The 22,966-nt window shown below is 44.1% G+C and overlaps 1 protein-coding gene and 1 long non-coding RNA gene across 9 annotated transcripts in view; one reads left to right on the plus strand and one right to left on the minus strand.

Moving 5' to 3' along the window:
* The window catches only part of NALCN (sodium leak channel, non-selective), a 376,903-nt gene extending 356,822 nt beyond the window's left edge, over positions 1-20,081 (plus strand). For all 7 annotated transcript variants that reach the window (XM_055245146.2, XM_055245148.2, XM_055245150.2 and 4 more), the window contains 7 exons: positions 4,333-4,465; positions 5,122-5,237; positions 8,316-8,473; positions 11,770-11,920; positions 13,930-14,079; positions 15,789-15,906; positions 18,371-20,081. In XM_055245146.2, coding sequence (XP_055101121.1) covers positions 4,333-4,465; positions 5,122-5,237; positions 8,316-8,473; positions 11,770-11,920; positions 13,930-14,079; positions 15,789-15,906; positions 18,371-18,564 — 1,020 coding nt within the window. In that variant the 3' untranslated portion in view covers positions 18,565-20,081. The remainder of the gene's footprint in view (positions 1-4,332; positions 4,466-5,121; positions 5,238-8,315; positions 8,474-11,769; positions 11,921-13,929; positions 14,080-15,788; positions 15,907-18,370) is intronic.
* Positions 7,798-22,966, minus strand: part of LOC134732633 (uncharacterized) — a 233,790-nt gene continuing 218,621 nt past the window's right edge. The window contains exons 6-10 of one of the 2 annotated variants that reach the window (XR_010115975.1): positions 18,413-18,520; positions 16,785-16,898; positions 16,097-16,151; positions 11,144-11,266; positions 7,798-10,154 (exon numbers count right to left, since the gene is read on the minus strand). This is a non-coding gene — a long non-coding RNA (uncharacterized lncRNA). Of the gene's footprint in view, positions 10,155-11,143; positions 11,267-14,592; positions 16,152-16,784; positions 16,899-18,412; positions 18,521-22,966 lie in introns of those variants that run through there. The other variant, XR_010115974.1, reaches the window with a different exon arrangement.

Here is a 22,966-nt window from a genome sequence, read left to right on the forward strand (position 1 = left end):
GCCACTCTTCCTTTATACTATAAAGTATACTTTAAACTTCCTTCTTACTATATCCTGTCTTCCCCAAGCATCATCCTTCTGGCCTCAGTTTAAACAGGTCTTTTGCCTTAAGCTAAGACAGCCAGCTACATGTTCTTATGCTGCTGTATAGTTCTCCTTTGTAATAAGGAGCTGTAGTGAATTATTGGCTTACATTCATTTATTTTATCTCTTTCTCACTACAGGACAGACCAATGCTGTGTTAAAAAATTTCTGCAGTGATGGAAATCTGCACTGTCCAATTCGGGAGCCACTAGCCATATGTGGTTATGGAGCATTTAAAATGTGACTAACACAACTGAGGAACTGAATTTTAGTTTTAATTTTATATTATTACATTTTAATTAACATAAATTTAAATTTACATCCCTGCATGGAGCTAGTGGTCACCATATTGGACTGCACAGCACTCAACTGTCAGCAGGAAGAACAGACAGGGCCTATGCCTTTCTTACCAGTCTCCCCCCAAACTTGGCACAAACCTAGCACACAGTAGGAGCGCTAGGACTTCATGCATGAATTAACAAGGAGAATTTGCCAAATCAAATAGAACACAAGGCAAAATTTAATGAATCTTAAATAAAAATACAAGCAGAATGCTGGGATTATAGAAGAGAGAGCTAGTTTACCTTGCAGAGAAAAACCAGAAAGTTCTCTCAGAGGTGTGGGCGTTTTATGGAGCCTGTAAACAATGAGAGAGTTTTCGATGACTTAAGTCTTGTGCTATTCCATAGCATCCCATAACAGTGTTCCAAGAATGGGGCTTACTCCTTACACAATTTGAATGTGAATTTGCTATGTACAGGCACATCTTGTTTTACTGTGCTTCACTTACTGCCTTTTGCAGATATTGCATTTTTACAAATTGAAGGTTTATGGCAATCTTGTGTTCAGCAGGTCTATCAGGGCCATTTTTCCAATAGCATGTGTTTGCTCACTTTCTGGTTCTGTATCACATTTTGGTAATTCTCACTATTTCAGACTTTTTCATTATTACTATATCTGTTTTGGTGATCTGTGATCAATGATCTTTTGATGTTTCTTTTGTAGTTTTTTTGAGGGGTGCCATGAACCATGCTCAATAAGATGGAGTATTTAATTGATAAACGTCATATTTCTTCTGACTGCTGCACCAAATAGCTGTTTCTCCAACTCTCCTCTCTTTCCTTGGGCCTCCCTATGTCCTGAGACACAATAATATTGACATTAGGCCGATTCACAACCCTACAATGGCCTATAAGTGTTCAAGTGAAAAGAAGATTCACACATCAGTCACTTTAAATCAAAAGCTAGAAATGATTAAGCTTATGGAGGAAGGCATGTCAAAAGCTGAGTTAGCCCAAAAGCTAGGTCCCTTGCACCAAATAGTTACTCAAGTTGTTAATTCACAGGAAAAGTTCTTGAAGGCAATTGAAATGCTGCTCCAGCGAACACATGACTGATAAGAAATAGCCTTACTGCTGATATGGAGAAAAAGTTTTACTGGTCTGAATAGAAGATCAGACTAGCCACAACATGCCCTTAAGCTAAAGCCAAATGCACAAGAAGGCCCTTACTCTCTTCAAATTTATGAAGGGTGAGAGAGGTGAGGATGCTGCAGAAAAAAATGTTTGACGCTAGCAAAGATTGGTTCATGATGTTTAAGGAAAGAAAGAAGCCATCTCCATAATATAAAAGAAGTGTAAGTGCTGCTGATATAAAAGCTGTGGCAAGTTATCTAAAAGATCTAGCTAAAATAATTAATTAAGGTGGCTACACTAAAAAATGGATTTTCAATGTAGACAAAACAGCCTTCTATTGGAAGAAGATGCCCTCTAGAACAACTTTCGTAGCTAGAAAGGAGAAGTCAATGCCTGGATTCAAAGCTTCAAATAACAGACTTACTCTGTTGTTTGGGATTAATGCAGCTGGTGACTTTCAGTGGAAGCCAATGCTCATTTACCTATCCAAAAATCCTAGGACTCTGCAATGGTTTGACTGTGTCCCCACCCAGATCTCATCTTGAATTGTAGTTCCCTTAATCTCCATGTGTCGTGGGAGGGACCAGGCGGAGATCATTGAATCATGGGGGTGGTTTCTTCCATCCTGTTCTTGTGATACTGAGTTCTCACTATAGCTGTTGTGAGATCTGATGGTTTTATAAGGGGCTTTTTCCCCCATTTGCTTGGCACTTCTTGCTGCCACCATGTGAAGAAGGACGTATTTGCTTCCCCTTCCGCTGTGATTGTAAGTCTCCAGAGGCCTCCCCATCCCTGCTGAACTGTGAGTCAATTAAATCTCTTTCCTTTATGAATTACCCAGTCTCAGGTATGTCTTCATTAGCAGTGTGAGAACGGACTAATACAGTCTCTTAAGAATTATGCTAAATCTACCCTGCCTGTGCTCTATAAATGGAACAACAAAGCCTGGATGACAGAACAGCTGTTTACAGTATGGTTTGCTGGATATTTAAGCCCACTCTTGAGACCTACTGCTCAGAAAAAAAAAAATTCCTTTCAAAGTAGTACTGCTCATTAACAATGCATCTACCTGGTCACCCAAGAGCTGTATCAGGAGATGTATAAGGAGATTAATGTTGTTTTCATGCCTGCTAACACAACATCCGTTCTGTCCATGGATCAAGGAGTCATTTCAACTTTCAAGTCTTACTATTTCAGAAATAGATTTCATAAGGCTAATAGCTGCCATAGATAGTGATTCCTCTGATAGATCTGGGCAAAGTACATTGAAAACCTTCTGGAAAGGATTCACTATTCCACATGCCATTGAGAACATTCATGGCCAGGCGCAGTGGCTCACGCCTGTAATCCTAGCACTTTGGGAGGGCGAGGCAGGTGGATCACGAGGTCAGGAGATCCAGACCATCCTGGCTAACATGGTGAAACTCCATCTCTACTAAAGATACAAAAAACTAGCTGGGCGTGGTGATGGGCACCTGTAGTCCCAGCTACTCGGGAGGCTGAGGCAGGAGAATGGCGTAAACCCGGAGGCGGAGCTTGCAGTGAGCAGAGATCGCACCACTACACTCCAGCCTGGGTGACACAGCGAGACTCCGACTCAAAAAAAAAAAAAAATTCATGATTCATGGAAGGAGGTCAAAATATCATCAACATTAACAGGAATTTGGAAGAAGTTGATTCCAGCCATTATGGATGACTTTGAGGGGTTCAAGACTTCAGTGAAGGAAGTCGCGGCACATGTGGTTGGTAGAAATAGCAAGAGAACTAGAATTAGAAATGGAACCTGAAGACATGACTGAATTGCTACAATCTCCTGATCAAACCTGAAGGAATGAAGATTGCCCCTTATGGATGATCAGAGTGGCTTCTTGAAAGGGAATCTACTCTTGCAGAAGATGCTATGAACATAGTCATAATAATGTTACATAAAATTACTCGATGAACCAGCAACAGGGTTTGAGAGGGTTGACTCCAAATTCGAAAGAAGTTCTATTGTGGGTGAAATGCTAGCAAACAGCATCACATGCTGCAGAAAAATCTTTCATGAAAGGAAGAGTCCATTGATATGATAAACTTCCATGTTGACTTGTTTTAAGAAATTGCCACAGCCACCCCAACCTTCAGCAGCCACCACCCTGCTCAGTCAGCAGCCATCAACATTGAAGCAAGACCCTCCACCACCAGCAGAAGATTACAACTCACTGAAGGCTCAGATGGTTGTTAGCTTTTCTTAGCAATAAAAATACTTTTTATTAAGGTCTGTACCTTTTTGGACATGATACCATTGTGCACTTAATAAGCCACAGTGTGGTATAAACATGACTTGCGTATGCACTCGGAAACCAAAACATGCATGGGACTTTATTGCAATATTCATTTTATCACAGCAGTCTGGAACTGAAACTGCAATGTCTCCGAGGTATACCTGTAGAGTCTATATTCCCAAATCTTAACCCATTACTTCAGTCAGAGAAAAACTTGCAAATGTCTTTTTATTTGATTTTCTGCAGTTTGATCACAGTGGCTACTTATCACTTGGGTCTGGTGGCAGTGGCAGAAAGAATATCTAGTGGAGATCGGTTCATTTTCATTGTGCTTTTAAAAATGGCAATAACCTTGGGATTCTACAAGATAACAGCATAGCATAAGTGAAATATTCTTCTTTATTTCTGCTACAGATGATGTACCAATGTATGTGGTTTTTGAAAGCTTACTTTGAAGTTAATGATATGCTATATGTTTAGGAATCTATTTATTAACTATAGTCAGCTAAAAGAAATTTGTATTCTCTACTCTTATCCTCTCTTCCTTCTTCCACCCCAATGCCCCAAAGGTTCAGCCTCCGTTTTGTACTCCAGATGAATTTACATACTGGGCAACAGACTGTGGAAATTATGCTGGAGCACTTATGTATTTCTGTTCATTTTATGTCATCATTGCCTACATCATGCTAAATCTGCTTGTAGGTAAGTGATGTTAGTTGAATACTTTTTACTCTTTAAACTCAGGTACTTAGATAATTATGTATGATTTTCAAGCAATTATCTTGGATTGCTTGGGGTGGGTGTTTCATGGCATTGATTATAAATTGTTGTCTCTCAATCCAGAAGCTGAAAAGACCTTTGAAAGGCATGTAAATGACAGTTGACTGCAATTTTAAGAGTTGTAGCATTTGTTATGATCATTAATTTCAAAAGAGCTCTTCTCATGGATTGAGTTGAACAAATATCAGAGAGGACTATCTTTCTAGCCTTGAAATATCACATTTATATTTTTGAAAGGTACACCTTATTTACCCAGCTGTGGGGCCACCCAGAATTCAATTTGACCTTTAAAAACAGCCCTGGAACTCTCAACTAAGAGTTAAAGCCAGCTGGCATGACTATCTCTATACACAGAATGTGTGTTTGTGCTTACGACCCTCATGTTTTGGAAAGGCAGGAGCTAGAGAAATAGCTTAGTCCAAGTGTAAACATGCCAATTTGGAAACCATACTAAAAGCACTTTAAAAATTTGGCTTATGATGTAGGTGATAGAATCCATTATTAATAGTAGATGTTTTACTCTTTCTAAAATATGACAGCACAATTGTCTAACTTCTTAATTTTTCTTTTTTTTAAAGCCATAATTGTGGAGAATTTCTCCTTGTTTTATTCCACTGAGGAGGACCAGCTTTTAAGTTACAATGATCTTCGCCACTTTCAAATCATATGGAACATGGTGGATGATAAAAGAGAGGTATGGGAGTGGGTTGTTGTTTCATGCCCCACCTCAAAGAGACTTACCAACATGTCTCAAACACTTAAATGGTTTTGAGGTTGGCAAATGACATAGATTGAATTTTTAAATGGTGAATTGCAGAAAGCCATCATTTACAGTTCAGCAGAATCTTCTAGGAAGGGAGACAGCGTCGTTCCTCCTTACATGATCTTCAACCATGAACATCCTCTTCTTCAGACTTTCAGAAGGCCAGCAGGGAAAGGAATCCAAAAGAACTCTGTAGGAATCAGGCTTGGGCTTAGGCTAGAAAAAGAGGTGACACTGAAACTACCAGAGAGACAGTACATTACAAATGCATGACCACCTCAAACTCAAGCAGCAATCCCAATTAAAAGTACAAAGGAGTTATTTAAGTGGTGTCTGAAGGTGTGTATTGGATTATTTTTGAGTTACTACTTGAATGTTTTAACCATAAAGTTTACCCAAGATTTCTTAAAATTAGCCAAAGTAGCTGCAGTCTATTCTTCCTCTTCTTGTCATTGTCATCATCAACCTTCACCTCCTTCCCTTCCTCCTACTCCTCCTTCTCGTCTACCCCCTCCTCCTCCTCATCCACCCCCTCCTCATCTACCTCCACCTCCTCATCTACCTCCACCTCCTCCTCCTCCTCCTCCACCTCCACCTCCTCCTCCTCCACCTCCACCTCCTCCACCTCCTCCACCTCCACCTCCTCCACCTCCACCTCCTCCACCTCCTCCACCTCCTCCTCCTCCTCCTCCACCTCCTCCTCCTCCTCCTCCACCTCCACCTCCTCCACCTCCTCCACCTCCACCTCCTCCACCTCCACCTCCTCCTCCTCCTCCTCGCCCACCCCCTCCTCCTCCTCCTCATCCACCCCCTCCTCCTCATCTACCTCCACCTCCTCATCTACCTCCACCACCTCAACTACCTCCACCTCCTCCTCTTCCTCGTCCACCCCCTCCTCCTCATCTACCTCCACCTCCTCATCTACCTCCACCTCCTCCTCCTCCACCTCCACCTCCTCCTCCTCCTCCTCCACCTCCTCCTCCTCCTCCTCCACCTCCTCCTCCTCCTCCTCCACCTCCTCCTCCTCCTCCTCCACCTCCACCTCCTCCACCTCCTCCACCTCCACCTCCACCTCCTCCACCTCCACCTCCTCCTCCTCCTCCTCGCCCACCCCCTCCTCCTCCTCCTCCTCATCCACCCCCTCCTCCTCATCTACCTCCACCTCCTCATCTACCTCCACCACCTCAACTACCTCCACCTCCTCCTCTTCCTCGTCCACCCCCTCCTCCTCATCTACCTCCACCTCCTCCTCCTCCACCTCCACCTCCTCAACTACCTCCACCTCCTCCTCCTCCTCGTCCACCTCCTCTTCCACCTCATCTTCCCACTCCTCCTCCTCTACCCCTTCCTCTACCTTCTCCTCCCCCACCCCCTCCTTCTCCACTTCCTCCTGTTCTTCCTCCTCCTCCTCTTCTCTCTTCCTCATCCTAGCAAACACTCAGGCACAGTTCTAGGCACTGAGGATATAGCAGTGAACAAGATGGAACGGCTCCTGTACTCACGGAGCTTACATTCTAATAGGTGGAGACAAATAATAAAAAGTGAAATAATAATAGTGCAGTATTTCCAGAAGTTAAAACTATAGACAGTAGTTGGGGTTGGAGCTGCGCTGGCAGGAATGACCATGAAGGAGGCCTGACGGGTGCTGTGGGACCTCATGTCTGAACAAGGAAAGTTCTGCCAGGGTATTTGGGGCGAGATCTGGAAATAGTTCAAGAAGAGTTGATGAAGGGCACAAAGAGCAAGGAGCCAGCATGGGCATCACAAATGAGGGGCCCTGGCAGTGCACTCACCCTGATTTGCTCCCTCTTCTTGGTACCCTCGCCCGCCCAAGCTTCAGTCTTGAGGGCTTTCAAGGTAGTACGTGCCCTGCATGCAGGGCATCTGAGCTCACTCGCAGCTCCTCGGGATCCACCTGTCTCTCTGTAACTGTCACCCACGGGAACCTGCTTTCATGCAATACACACATGAAGACCACACTGCCCTGCAAACTGAGATGTCAGTAACTGGCAGGCACTCATGGTCACCAATGTTCTGCCCAGCACTTTCATCCAAAGATACAGCCAGGGGGCATGGTGGTTTGTGTTGCATGGAAGGTAGCGACACATCTTAGATTCTCAGTGTCTGGATCAGTTCTGACCCCAGAAGAGGGCAGAGCTGGGGGCCTAATTCTCTTGTATATAGTTTTTCTAATCCTGAAGAAGACATGAAAAGGAGTTATCTTTTTTTTTTTTTTTTTTTTTTTGAGATGGAGTCCCACTCTGTCCCCAGGCTGGAGTGCAGTGGTGCAACCTCTGCCTCCTGGGTTCAAGTGATTCCCCAGCGTCAGCCTCCCGAATAGCTGGGACTATAGGCACGTACCACTACGTCCGGGTAATTTTTTTATTTTTAGTAGAGACCAGGTTTCCTCATGTTGGCCAGGCTGGTCTCGAACTCCTGACCTCAGGTGATCCACCCACCTCGGCCTCCCAAAGTGCAGAGATTACAGGCATGATCCACCACGAGTTATCTTTTAATTGTAGAAAAACATGTAATAAACATTGAGACGTTCCTAGAATCCAGACTGAGTGAAGAGGAGGATTACACGTGTGTGTCTTGTCCATTACCTTGTGTGAGTGCATTATGACCCATTCAGTGCATGTGTTGGAGGCGGAGTCTGTGGGACAGGCTATGCAAGCATCAGCCTGGTGAGACCAAGAGCAGAGTCCTGAGGGGCTGAAGGGGAGCTTCCCATGCCTCACTCCAAATGCTGCAATGTGGTGACATCCCAGAGAGAGAAGCACCAGCAGAAATTTATCACTCAGTTTTCTATCCTCTGCTCTTCTTAGTGCACTTAATTCCACAAGGCTCCAAGGAGGTGACCAGTTTTCTTCACATCTGGTGCTAATTATGCTAGCTTTTGAGAAATCGCACCTTTTTTTTTTTTTTTTTTTTTTTTTTTTTTGAGAAACCCAAGCGAATCAGCGAGGCCTGATGATGATTTGCTGCTTCTTGTGCTCTGCCCCCCAGGGGGTGATCCCCACGTTCCGCGTCAAGTTCCTGCTGCGGCTCCTGCGTGGGAGGCTGGAGGTGGACCTGGACAAGGACAAGCTCCTGTTTAAGCACATGTGCTACGAAATGGAGAGGCTCCACAACGGCGGCGACGTCACCTTCCACGATGTCCTGAGGTACAAGGCAGGCTTTTGCAGGGCTGAACGGGGGCCAGAAACCACAGCTGTCAGCCTTCAAGGCCCCTGCAGTACAATTAACAAGTATGTTTCCAACCCAAAATGCCACATCTGCTGTGGTCATGAAGCGAGGTCACATGTCCCAGGCGCTAAGTGCCCTTTCCCGCTGTCCTCCAGTGATCATTTCCAAGTAGGTGCCTCACAGGGGAGGGCTGGGCAGCCGTGCCCTGACGTCCCATAGGAACCCCTGCCCGTTGAGGTGCTCCCCAAGGGGAGAGGTGGAAGGGATCTGGGAGAGCACAGTCCCAACTCCTTCCCTGTGATGCAGGAACTGCCCGGAAGAGCTTAGTGACTTGCTTGCGGTTACAGGGCTCTGGCAAAGCTGGAACTAACATGCAGAGCGCCTCACTTGCACAGGTCTGATAAGAATTTGTCTCGCCTGCTCTGTGATGGTTGCCCCGTTGACTAAAACACCAGATTTTCCAGACATTTCATGAGCACCCAGACAGGACAGAGGGTCAAATGGAGTCTCTGCCTTTTCTTCTCCCTGGGAGACTTCTGTATTTGTTTCCTTGGGCTACTGTAACTTAGCACCTTAAGCTGAGGAATTTAAACAACAGAAAGGTATGGTCTCGAAGCCCTGGATGCTGGAAGCCCGAGATGGAAGTATTGCAGTGCTGGTTCCTTCTGAGGCCTGCGAGGGAGAATCTGGCCCAGCCTCTCCCCTGGCTGCTGGGGGTGTGCTGCCAATGTTGGGCATTCCTTGGCTTGTAGAAGCATCAGCCTGGTCTCCCTTCATCTTCACATGGCATTCTGTTTGTGTGTGTGTGTGTGTGTGTGTGTGTGTATCTATGTTCAAATTCCTCCTTTTATAAGAACATCTGTCATATTACATATCCATCCTATCCACAGGATGGACAGGAGTCCATCGTACTCCACTGTGATCTCATTTTAACTTAATTACTAATTACATCTGCAATGTTCTATTTCCAAATAACGTTACATTCTGAGGTACTAGAGGTTAGGACTCCAACATATCTTTTTGTGGGAGGAAACATTTAAGCCATAACAGCTTCTTAAGCAGCAGTCCATGGGTAAAACAGAGGCCCATGGACTTGCAAGGGGAAACAATTACATCTTTATTTTCGCTAATCAGTCTTTGAAATGCGGCATTCTCTTCCATGATGAATGTAGGCAACAAACCACAGTCGCATTAGCAATATCCATATCTTTGTTACCAGGAGAAATCATAGATATTTTCAGATTACGTAACTGACTGCCTTGGATGGCATCTTAAAATATCATTTGTGCTCACCAGTGCTTCTGAGTTATGGTAGTCATTTGAGCTCTGCTAGGTGGTATTATTTAATGGAATAATAAAGGAGGCACTTACGTTACTATATCACCGCCGTTTTAAAGTAAATTTGAGAATTGTATTTTAATATAATTGGTTTCCCTTGTAATACTGTGTATTTCATTCTGTGCATTTAAAGCATTATTTTAAGAAATGTCCCATAAGCTCCACTGCCACAGGGGTCCATGCCACAGAAAAAATTAAGAGCGATTGACTAGCAGTAGCTATTCTAATCACATAGCAGTACCTACAAGTAGTGTGTGGGATCTTGTGTTGTGTCTCAAATTTCAGAACTCAGGTGTACAGAAATATGCTTGTGGCCAGAAGCTGGAAAAAAAAAAAAAGGATCAGATCAGCACAGGAAGAATCTGGGAAAAGTTCTCTCAAGTTATCAATTTCACCTCCCCCTATCCAGTTCTTCCACGAACAAGCTAAAAAGTAAAAAAGACGGGACGGAGAAATGCATGTGAATCACAAAGGATGTCATCTCTGTCAATGTTTCTGAGTCTTTCCTCCTAATGGCAAATTTTTTAAATTGACATGAGGCAGATAGGCATACTGTTGTCATTAATATTCAGCCTCTTTGGAACATACAGGTGTATGTAATAAAAATAGACCCAGGCAAAATCTATGATGGGGCTGTTTCTCCCCTTCCTATTTATTCCCATAGCCCAGTATATGATAAAAACAAACAGTGAAGATAAAAGCAATGAAGCTTTGATGAGATTCTTGATGAGTCAGGGAAGAGAGGAAGAGAAGATTCATTTTTTTCCCTCTGTGGTGGGAAGAGATTTAGCAAAGAAGAGAAGCCCAATGTACCAGTGCTCTCAAGAGCCTCCATGCTGTGGTTTGGGCTCTAGGGTGGAACTGCGCTCACAGAAGTTGGTAGCTCACAGGTGCACCAGGGTGCATGGGTCTCAGCCATAACCTGGAATCCTGCGGCTACACCTGGGTGCATCATACTGCCAAGAGGGGCTGTCTTCTTCTCTGGTGGTGGACTGCTCAGTCCAGACATCCTGGGAGCTGCCTTATTGCCCCATGAACTGTGATGCTGTGTTGGCTTCATCTACAACTGCATGGGCCTGTTGTGTGTCAAGGGTTAAATGGGAGTGGCTATTCAACCCTGGGTTTGTTTGGTAGCCTCTAAAATTAATAAGGAAGGCCAGGCGTGGTGGCTCACACCTGTAATCCCAGCTCTTTGGGAGGCTGAGGCAGGTGGATCATTTGAGGTCAGGAGTTTAAGACCAGTCTGGCCAACATGGTGAAACCTTGTCTCTACTAAAAATACAAAATTAGCTGGGCATGGTGGCACACACCTGTAATCCCAGCTACTTGGGAGGCTGAGGCAGAAGAAATGCTTGAACCCAGGAGGCAGAGGTTGCAGTAAGCCGACAGCGCACCATTATACTCCAGCCTGGGCAACAAGAGTGAAGCTCCATCTCAAAAAATGAAAAAATTAATTAATAAGGAAGATACAGAAGGACGAATGAGATAAACAGAGAGGGAAATGGGATGCAGGGAGTAGGGATGTGTGATGCACAGCTGAGCATATTAACCATCACCATGGGGGACTAAGAAGTGTGAAGAAAGTATGGGAGGTGTGGTCTTCCTTCTGCAGAGAAAGTCGCAAGCCTTTTCCTAGCCTGGATCTTTTGCTTTACAGGCACTTAGATGGCACTTACTACTATAAGAGCCTCACAGATACTAATTCACCTAGTCATTAAATAAAGGAGTTACCAGGACTATCTTTATTTTATAGACCAGGGAAGGGAGACACAGACAGGTGACGGGACCAGCCCAAGACATGCGGGTGGCGAGGGGTGGTGTCAAAACGCTAGACTTGTTGGACTGAATGATGTCCTCTCTGGATTTTGACGTATCTAAGGATACGTAAATCTCTGGTGAATCAGAGCTGCGATTGCAGGTGTGTTTCTCCCACCAGCATGCTTTCATACCGGTCCGTGGACATCCGGAAGAGCTTGCAGCTGGAGGAACTCCTGGCGAGGGAGCAGCTGGAGTACACCATAGAGGAGGAGGTGGCCAAGCAGACCATCCGCATGTGGCTCAAGAAGTGCCTGAAGCGCATCAGAGCTGTGAGTGAACTGCACGCGTGCAGGTTGGGTCCCCGCCCCACCCCGCCCCACCCCACAGGAGGATGAAAGAAAAGAGCTTCATGAACCTGGGATTAGCTCCTGTGATCAGCCTTCTATCCCTTTAAACTATGTCCACCACCTCCACTTACAGTGGTCAGATCATGATGCAGACTTTCACTCTAGTCCACAGTCAGCCCTGCCCTCTTTAGCAGAGTCCATTAGGAGTTTCCATGGAATCCCATTTTTATAATATGACATGAAGACTTAAAAAGCAGTTTATTGGCCAGGCGCGGTGGCTCGTGCCTGTAATCCCAGCACTTTGAGAGGTCAAGGGAGGAGCTCAACTCACTTGAGGCCGGGAGTTGGAGACCAGCCTGCCAACATGGCGAAACCCCATCTCTACTAAAAATACAAAAATTAACCAGGCGTGGCACACATGCCTGTAGTCCCAGCTACTCAGGAGGCTGAGGCATGAGAATCACTTGAACCTGGGAGGTAGAAGTTGCAGTGAGCCGAGATCGCACGACTGCACTCCAGCCTGGGTGACACAGTGAGACTCTGTCTCAAAAAAAAAAAAAAAAAAAAAAAGTTTATTGATATTAAAATATGTCCATTTATTAAACTCAACTGTTCAAAATTCTAGAATTTTCCACATATTGAATTTGCAAAACTACTTTAAATTGCTGCTAAAAATTTCAACAAACTGTGATAATGTTGTTTATTCTGAAAAGACCTCTCAAGATTAATGATGTTTCCTGCTTCCTGAATTATAAGCCTATAAGATTCTCTAACTCATAAATTAATGAATGTATACTGCATTGACATATACTGTATTTACAGTGAATGTTTCTATGAGATAATTACTTTTATGAATGCTTTTGGCATGTTTCACAGACGGGGGAAAGAAACCCAAAGCAATCACTAAACATGTATATATAACAGAGACTGTTTCAATCCTCTTCCTCAGAGCAACAACATCAATTGGAGAAACATGTATTTCTATTGCAGGAGAAAATGTTCCCAGAGAAAAGATGCAACTCGACCTCCTGTAGCAAGGCCAGCTTCCCAGTGATGTCCCGTCACTGCTGGCCACTGTAGCTGTGTTAGCTCCAGGGATCAATCTGTCCTCCTCTGGCTCTGAGAGGGCACAAGGAGTCCTGGCTTTAGTATATGCCAAGACAGATTGGTCTCCTGGATTGGCCCGAAAACTTCAGAACCAAGACAAGCACAAAGGTTTTCTCATCCACCTGAGGCTCTTTGCCTCTTACAACTTGCAGGAAAGTGGGAAAGGGGTTGGGGTTGTATTGGCTTAATGAGCCTAGAATAAAATAAGAGGAGAAAAAATAGAATAGCTACATTAGTAATTTTAAATAAGACACAAGCTGGGCACAATGTCTCATGCCTATAGTCCCAGCACATTGGGAAACTGAGGCGGGAGGAGCGCTTAAGACCAGAAGTTTGAAACTAGCTTGGGCCACAGAGTGAGACCTCCTCTCTGAAAAAAAAAGAAAAAAATTAATTAGCCAGCCACAGTCACGCACACTTTTAGTCTCAGCTTCTCAGGAGGCTGAGGCAGGAGCATAGCTTGAGCCTAGGAGTTTAAGGTTACAGTAAGCTATAATAATCGCACCACTGAACTCTAGTCTAGGGGACATAGTGAGAGCCTATCAAAAAAAAAACAAAAAAAAAAACAAAAAAAAACAGAAAACACCAACAACAAAAAGAAAAACAAATAAATAAAACACAAGCATCAATGACCATCACTATTCTGATTGTTACACAAATGAAAATGGACTGGGAAGTCAATGCATACCTCTCTAAGCCCACCTTTGCATCAGCCTACCTTAACTGAACATTGAAACTAGTTCAGGATCCTTACTTGGAAATTCCTAAGAGGTCACCAATCATGCAGGTCTTAGGAGAGGGGAGAAGAAACTAAGATTTGTGTGGCGGTGGGGCAGGCGGGATGCTGGGCTTATTTTACTGAACAAACAATCGTATTTCCATAGAAACAGCAGCAGTCGTGCAGTATCATCCACAGCCTGAGAGAGAGTCAGCAGCAAGAGCTGAGCCGGTTTCTGAACCCGCCCAGCATTGAGACCACCCAGCCCAGTGAAGACACAAATGCCAACAGTCAGGACAACAGCATGCAACCCGAGGTATGCGCACGAGGCGTCCTCTGTCCCAGGACACTCCATGGGCTTCTTTAATAAAAATAAATAAAATGGGTGCTGGTCAGATCATTCAAACAAGGTGACCATATTTCCAATAGGAATATTTTCATTAAAAAAAAAGAGAGAAAGAATGGAAATCCGTTGATCCAGATTACGTCTGTGTCTTTGCCATCTCAGATGCAGTTGAGGTTATTTAAAAAGATTCTGATTCATATGAATGCCAAAAAAAAAGTTAATGCCCTGAACTTCATAATTCTGTATTTTATTTTTGTCTGAAGAGTTAACATCAGCTCTAAGGGCTGCATTTGAATCTGGAAATATGACATGGAGTATGCCCTAAATGTTTAACTCCCCTCACTAAAGTGATAGAAATTTGCAGTAAAATCAGTGAAAATGTTTGTAATTGGCTTTCAACCTCCTTAAATAATCAGACTCATTGAAGATATATCCTTTCCTGGTTGGGTATCAGAAGAACATATGGAATTCAGGACAATTGGCTTGAGGAGTTTCTATTTATTAGGTCACAGCATATTTTCACTTTCAAACTCTATGTATGTGTCTATTTTCAAGAGTACAGGGAGTTATCAGCGTCCTGGAGAGTCCTGTGCTGTGAGAAGCAGCTGGCTGGGAGGATCTGCCCCTTTATGAGGCAGCAATTATGATTTGAGGTTAACGACATGGAGCTGATCCCATGCTCTGTGCAGAGCACCAGGCTCTGTGGTGTGCAGCAACGCAGCCAGGGGCTGGGAGTACCTTTGGAAGCCTAAGGCTCCACAGCCCAGCAGGGTGCCCCAGGAGGCCCACTGGTGCCATAGCCCAGTTTTCAGTAGATCTCATGTTTTGGGCTTCCCAGCCTTTAGAAATCATCTGCCACCAACTGCAGGGACTTCTGTGGAGTTAGTCAACCAAGGGGCAAGGGGGGGCATCTGCAGTGGCCTTGCCACTGGTCACCCTGAAGATGGTTGGCAGTGTCTTGCATGGGAGAGGGAAGCAGGCTGAGGTCAGGACAGACAGTGAGACAGGGCTAATGAGGCTGGGGAAAGTGATGATTTCAGAGCCCTTTGTTTTTAGATGAAAAAGCCTAAGAGGTGACAAATAAAAAAGAAAAAAAGAGGATACTGAAGAGATGTGAAGACCAAGGCTTTTGTTAGGAAAGGGAGAGGTGACAGGTGAACCTGAGAACAGGTGAAACGTGTGGGAAGTCTTGGCATCTCTCTTTGACTTTAGCTTAGACTGTTATCAGCTCTTTCCTCCGCCACGGCCCATCATACAGCTTTGCCTGCAGAGAACTCTTTCCCTGAAGCTCTAAGCGTGGATCTCCAGGCTGGCAAAAGTAGACTGCCCCCGCCCAGCCAGTCCCCACTGCCCCACCTTCCTTCCTGCAGTGCCCCTTAAGATATGAAGGGAAACAATGACATTCTCAGGCATGGAGGGGAATGAAGCAGTGGGGACAAGATGTCCCCAGGACAAGATGTCCCAGGAAGAGTGGTGTCTCCTTCAGCACGGCGTGCAGTGGTGGCTCTTTTGCTTCTGTGACCCTTTATACCCATTTTCACTTTTCCCCATTGTGGACACTCTGAGTCCCTGTTGTTCTTCCCACTTGTCCTCCTGCCGTGTGTTTTCCTTTCTTATAGTAAAAGGAGGAGAGCGCAGGGTTAAAAAGACGGTAACTGTGTGCTTCTCCTCCCATGCAGACAAGCAGCCAGCAGCAGCTCCTGAGCCCCACGCTGTCGGATCGAGGAGGAAGTCGGCAAGATGCCGCCGATGCAGGGAAACCCCAGAGGAAGTTTGGGCAGTGGCGTCTGCCCTCAGGTAGGTACATCCAGGCATTTCTCCAGCGATCGAGGCATTTTAAAGGTATTTACTTTGTTTGTGTGTTTTGGGTCTTGCCTTTCAAAATGCAAGTCTGCATCTCCAGTTGTTTACAGACAGCAACATAATGAAAAATGCAGTCTTGTCAAAAACATTGTCCCCCAAAGTAACTTCTCTAAATATGACTTACATTAGCCCCCATTTTCCAGGTACATTTCAGGCTATCGTGGTTGAGAAGCCAGCACCTATGAAAAAGACAAGATTCAGAAAGAGGGAGAAATTTCCAAGGGCTTTCTGTGTGCCTCAAGGCATGCTCAAACATGGGCAAAAGTATTCAATTGAAGAGGGAGTGGGCAGATGCAATTATTCAGAAAATGCCACAAAGTTCTCAAAAAAGGGACAGGCCCCCGATTTGTCTCAGCACACTTTGCAGCTGAGTGGGTCACTGGCTTTAGGCAAGCTGCTTTACCTCCATACAGTAACAACAACAACAAATACTTACGTAGTACTCACTGCATGCCAGTCACTCTTCTAAGTGCATTACTTGTGTTCTCTCATTCAATCATTTCCTTTAATAAACAATCCCATTATTTTCCATATTTTACTGACTCAGTGAGAGAATTTTCTTCTATGAGCTTCTTCTGTATAGGGTTTTGGAAAGCCAGGATAATCCCATTAAAAGCACTCAGGAATGGAGGGAGAGCAATGCTCCCCACAGCCCAGTGTCCTTCTACATGTTTTTCTCTATAGAAAACTAAGTTCATGCTAAAAAGCAGGAGCTTTATAATGCTCTTTAACTGTGCCCCAACTTCAGCCCAGTTGAAAGGAGAAGATGTGTAGCATACGTGTTCCACAAAGCAGATGACAGCACAGCTTACATTTTGAAGCTGACGATGTTCAGTGGGTCTTCATTGGGACTACCACCAAGGAAAGTATCCCCTTTCATATCCAGGAACTTATTTGTTGGGGATCAGAGAAGATCTAGGTTCCTCCTATTCAAACACAGCAGAGAATGACAGCATCAAGACAATGTAGATGGTGGTGCCGGGTCACAAAAAGCCTTAAATTACAAGCTGAGTAGGTTCAATTTTTTCCTATAGGCAATTAGGAGCTGGCAAAGATTTCTGAGCAGTATGTGACTTTTGGAATCTGTGCTTTAGGAAGTTGACTTGGCAGCAAAGGAGGGAATTGTCTACGACAGAGCCTGGAGGCAGGTTACAAGCTGGAGGAAGTTACTATGGTGTGAGCACAAGGCAACAAAGGCATGGACAGAGCTGGGGGCTAGATGCTGCAGGGACAGATAGGAGAGGTGACCTGGGGAGAATGCACAGTCCTTGGTATTCATTTAAATGGACAAAAGAAATGATGCTGTCAAAAGTACTTCCATTGGGCCAGGCGCAGTGGCTCACCCCTGTAATCCCAGCACTTTGGGAGGCCGAGGCAGGTGGATCATCTGAGGTCTGGAGTTCAAGACCAGCCTGATCAGCATGGTGAAACCCTGTCTCTACTAAAAATACAAAAATTAGCTGACCGGTAGTGGTGCACACCTGTAATCCCAGCTACTCAGGAGGCTGAGGCAGGAGAATCGCTTGAGCCTGGGAGGCAGAGGTTGCGGTGAACCAAGATTGCGCCACTGCACTCCCATCTGGGTGAGAGAGTGAGAACCTGTCTCCACCCCCCCCCCAAAAAAAAAAAAAAGGACTTCCACTGGTCCATGCCTAGGTGGTCCCCACCAAAAACGGTGATCGTGAAATAGACATGCTCTTAGGGTCAGGCTGAGTTTGAGGAGGCAGAGGAGAAGAAAAATAGTATTTTGAGGGGGCAGCAACAATGTCACAGGTGTCATGCTCTGCACTTTCCTAAGTCATCTCATGTAACCTGTTTTAATCCTGACAATACTCTAATTAGGACATCTTCATTGTCTTCATCTTACAATGGAGGAAACTTGGGTTCAGAGACGTGAAGTTGCCCATAGCTACATATCCACAGGTTACAGAGGTGGGTCCCAACACCATGACTGTGAGGCCCCAGAACCACACCTTTCCTCCCATACCCTCACTGCATCCCTCCTGGCCTTTACTGTGGGTCACACTGTCCTTCCTTTTTGTTTTTTTCTTTATTGCATATGCTAACGAATGCACAGGTTTCTATGACACTTAATAGTTCCCAAATTGGAATTTTTTTTAGTGATTTTCTAGTTTTTGTAATTATTTCAAAATGAAAGGGGTGAACAGCACTTTTTTTTCCCCAGATGACATCATTAGTTGTCCATGAGCATAATTAAAAAAAAAAAAATCTATCGTGAACATAAAGAATCAAGTCCTGAAAAGGATGTTTACTTAGCATCTGTGGATAGGACATGTTAGCCAAAAGTATCACGGATGGGAATATCACGGGTTTTTAGGAATGATTACAATAGGGTGGGGCAATACCAAGTGGCTCATAGGACTCATTAATTCCACAGCCCCAAAACCAATAAGCCATTCAGTGTCCTCAGTCAACTTACGGTTTGGAGGAAGGACAACCATGAAATCTGTCGTGTGCAAAATGAACCCCATGACTGACGCGGCTTCCTGCGGTTCTGAAGTTAAGAAGTGGTGGACCCGGCAGCTGACTGTGGAGAGCGACGAAAGTGGGGATGACCTTCTGGATATTTAGGTGGATGTCAATGTAGATGAATTTCTAGTGGTGGAAACTGTTTTCTAATAATGTCCTTGATTGTCCAGTGAGCAATCTGTAATTGATCTATAACTGAATTCCAACTTGTCACAAGATTTTTATAAATTGATTTTCATCCTGCCACAGAAAGGCATAAGCTGCATGTATGATGGGTTACTATCATTGTTCAAAACAATTTTTGTATAATGACTGTACTGATAATATTAGAAATGATACCGCAAGCAAATGTATATCACTCAAAAATGTCATATATTCTGTCTGTGTAAACTAAGGTATATATATTCATATGTGCTCTAATGCAGTATTATCACCACCCCGCAAAAGAGTGCTAAGCCCAAAGTGGCTGATATTTAGGGTACAGGGGTTATAGCTTTAGTTCACATCTTTCCCATTTCTACTAGAAATATTTCTCTTGAGAGAATTTATTATTTATGATTGATCTGAAAAGGTCAGCACTGAACTTATGCTAAAATGACAGTAGTTTTACAAACTACAGATTCTGAATTTTAAAAAGTATCTTCTTTTTCTTGTGTTATATTTTTAAATATACACAAGACATTTGGTGACCAGAACAAGTTGATTTCTGTCCTCAGTTATGCCAGTGAAACTGTTGCCTCCTTCTAAGAAAATTGTGTGTGCAAGCACCAGGCAAAGAAATGGATTCAGGATGCTTAGTGATTTAAAACAAACCTGTAGATAAATCACTTGAGTGACATAGTTGTGCAAAGATGTTCAGTTTCTTAAGAAGCCTTTTAATAACTGAGTGAGTTTAGCAAAAAGAATAAAACTAGACAGCTTAATTTATTTTAAAAAATCTTTGCATGTGTGATGTTATCATTGGTTTCATTTCTTACCCAAGGTATGTCTGTTTTGCCATAAATCAGTGGAGTCATTTCATTCTGGGTGATCCTAACACACCATTGCTATGTTTGTTAGATTTGAAATGACATCTCTGTTACCAGAATCTTCTATGGAAATAATGGTGCCCTGCAAAATCTTCCTCTGAACTCACAGGTTAGGGATCACACAACTTAATCGTTTTTTGTTTTTGTTTTTTTTCCTTATATGTCAATGGCCCATGTCCTCCGGGAAAATTAGAAAAGCAAAATGATTACAAAGTGCCGTTAGATTTCTTGTGCTGGGTCAGCCAAGTAGAAGTGGACTTGGACCTTTAACTATTTTATTACAGATTGGACATTTGCTGTTTAGATGTTTTTTAACAGAGGGATTATCTCAGAATCCTGTGACCTCCAGGTTGTTTTATGATCTATTTTTCTCTATTTAACATTCCTCAGATAGGCAAATAGGACATTCCTTCTGTGTCACAGATGTATCATGGTGGTGGCAGTCTACAGTTTATATGATTCACTGTAACTATGAGATAAAGAAAGAATAACCAGTCCCTGTGGCCAAAAGGATTAGATTTGATTTGATATTCACTTGAAGTTTACTTTTTGTACATACAAGATAAAATAAATATTGGATTTGTAAAATAATTTACTCTGAGTTGACCATTTTTAAATCCTTTTCTTGGTGGGGCAGGCACTCGGTAGCAGCACATTGCAAAGCCTGGATTGAATATTCAGTCCATAATTAGTTGGCAAAAGCTGTGTCCCTGATATTCATTTCAACTCAATTCTCTGAGCCAGAATGTTCCTTTCACACTTGTGCTGATAAGGCTGAGTGAATAGCCTGTGCCTTCTAAGCCTACAATGAACAGAAGGCACTTACAGGTCCAGGGCATGGGTCTGTACTAGTGCTGCATAAAAACAAGATGTTTTTGGCTCATTACACTTGAGTAATACAGCTTCATTCTCACGAAACTGCTGAGCCCTTTCTAAAACGTCTGGAATTGATGTTCAGCAGAACATCATTGTTGTTCTTTCTGCAGTGAAGCCAGGGACAGAATACCAATGTATTTAAAGCCATAGCACCCTATATTTTCAATGAAGCAAAACAGTCACACACTTCCTATAGGACTCCTCTCTACGATTTTTCCGAAACAGGTAGAGCAGATGCAAGCCAGAGAAATTAAGCACCACCCCTTTTTAGATTTTACCTCTAGATACGTAAACATATGAACAATCCCATTACACAGATGAGAAAACTTGGGTCACAGTGTTCCCTGGTCCTTAGGGAAGCCAGACACTGATACTAATCCTGTCATCACGCCACCCACTGCCTTTAATTAGAGGGCGCTGTCAGTTCCAAAGGCACCAGAAAGCATATCGGCTGGAATACTTGACTTAGAGCCCCTGAGAGAGCAGGCCACACATGCGTGACCCTTATGGCACTTCAAGGGGACTCAAAGGGAACAAAGATGGAAAGAATGGAAGGGCCAATGCTATTCATTTTTTTTTTTTTTTTTTTTTTTTTTTGAGACGGAGTCTTGCTCTGTCGCCCAGGCTGGAGTGCAGTGGCACAATCTCAGCTCACTGCAAGCTCCACCTCCCGGGTTCACGCCATTCTCCTGCCTCAGCCTTCCAAGTAGCTGGGACTACAGGCGCCTGCCACCACGCCTGGCTAATTTTTTTGTATTTTTAGTAGAGATGGGGTTTCACCATGTTAGCCAGGATGGTCTCAACCTCCTGACCTCGTGATCTGCCCGCCTCAGCCTCCCAAAGTGCTGGGATTACAGGCGTGAGCCACTGCACCCGGCCCACTCTATTCTTAATGGTACTTCCAGACCAACATACATCATCAATGTCTGGCTGGCTGTGCCTTGGCCAAGCTGAATGAGATAAGGGTACATAGAAGAAAAACCAGTGTTATAAACCTTACAGGAAAGCAGCTTTAAGCCAGTAGAATGATGTGTTTGCCTGTTTCTTTGTAGGAAGTGGCATTCTATACATGGGTGGTTTTCAGTATATAGGTAAGCAGTGGAACTGTTTCTAAGTCCTTCAACGGATCCCAAAATTTTAACCAGCCAAAAGCCAGGCAGCCCTGGTTGAAGTTGAGATGAAGATGAAAACGCCACTCATATGGTCTCTTCTCACCCACTATTATGGGTTGAAGTGTGACCCCCAGAAGGATAGGTTGAAGTCCTAACCCTTAGTACCTGTGAATATGACCTTATTAGGAAATAGGGTCTTTGCAGATATAATTACTTATGAGGAGGTCATACTAGAGGAGGGTAATCCCTTACTCCAACACACCTGGTATCCTCTGAAGACACAGGCATGTGGGGAGGATGGCCATGAGACGGTGAAGGCAGAGGCATCGGAGCTATGCTGCCCAGAGCCAAGGGACACCTGGGCTACCAGAAGCTGCAAGAGGCAAGGAAGGTGCCTCCCAGAGGCTTCTGAGGGACAATGGCCCCATGTCAACACCTTGATTCTGGACTTCTAGCCAGAAGAACTGTGAGAACATACATTTCTGTTGTTTTAAGCTGCCCAGTGTGTCTTTTTTATCATTTTATCATTTTAGTTTTTTAGTTTAGTCTCTGTCTTCTACTAACTCCCTTTCCAATTCTACTTTAGGACTCTCTAACATTGCACCTCCTTCTTCCTCCATTTCTTATTCATCCCTCATAACCATAGGTACACCACAGGCTTGATCTTGTCCACCCCATATCCCCCCAGCCCACAAGGTCTCCTTTCACACCTCTAGAAATACATGTGTATGCACTTCTGCCCTCTGCCTTGAGTAGTTCTTCTATGATGCTTCCCAAGCTCTTGTTTCTATCTCCCAGGGAACTAGCAACCCGACAAGATAACAGCTCTCTCATGTGCACTTCCCCACCTTCCTTCTTTTTTATCTCAGTGTTTCTGTACATGTTCATTCATCCCCTCCCCCTTCTTTTCTGTCTTATAAAGAACCTCGCTTCTTCTCCAAGTCTTACTTCTCCACCTGAGCCACAGATCTCTTTATTTCCATCAAAACTTTCTCAGCATCTTCTATATACTCTGCTGTGCCTTGTGAAGAAGCCAGAGCTGAGCATACCAACATGACCTTTGCTTAAACTGCAGTAGGAGAGACAAGACAGATGCGTGGGTCCCCATGATATAAGGTAATTGTTAAATCTGCCATAGAAAGGTGGAGTGGTAATCAGAGGAGGCTTTTGGGGTGGTGGTGCCATTTGAATTAAGCATTAAAGAAAGAATACTTGGATTTAAATTGTCATAGATGGGGAAGCAGCAGACAGAATGATGCCTGGAATAATAAAAGGAAAATTATCAAGGAGAGCGTCAGTTGACTCTATTCAATGAATTCCAAGTCTTCTGAATAGGTATGCAAAGGCAAGACTGGAGACTTGGTCAAGGGCCTGAAGAACCTTTAATGCCCCACACTTCATGTGGATGGTGATCAGTAGAAAAGGGGAGTCTGTGGAGGTGGGGAGGGAGGGAGATTATAGTAATAATGCGAGACCTGGCTTTAGGAG

This window comes from Symphalangus syndactylus, chromosome 15, assembly GCF_028878055.3.
Source record: "Symphalangus syndactylus isolate Jambi chromosome 15, NHGRI_mSymSyn1-v2.1_pri, whole genome shotgun sequence".
NCBI lineage: Eukaryota > Metazoa > Chordata > Mammalia > Primates > Hylobatidae > Symphalangus > Symphalangus syndactylus.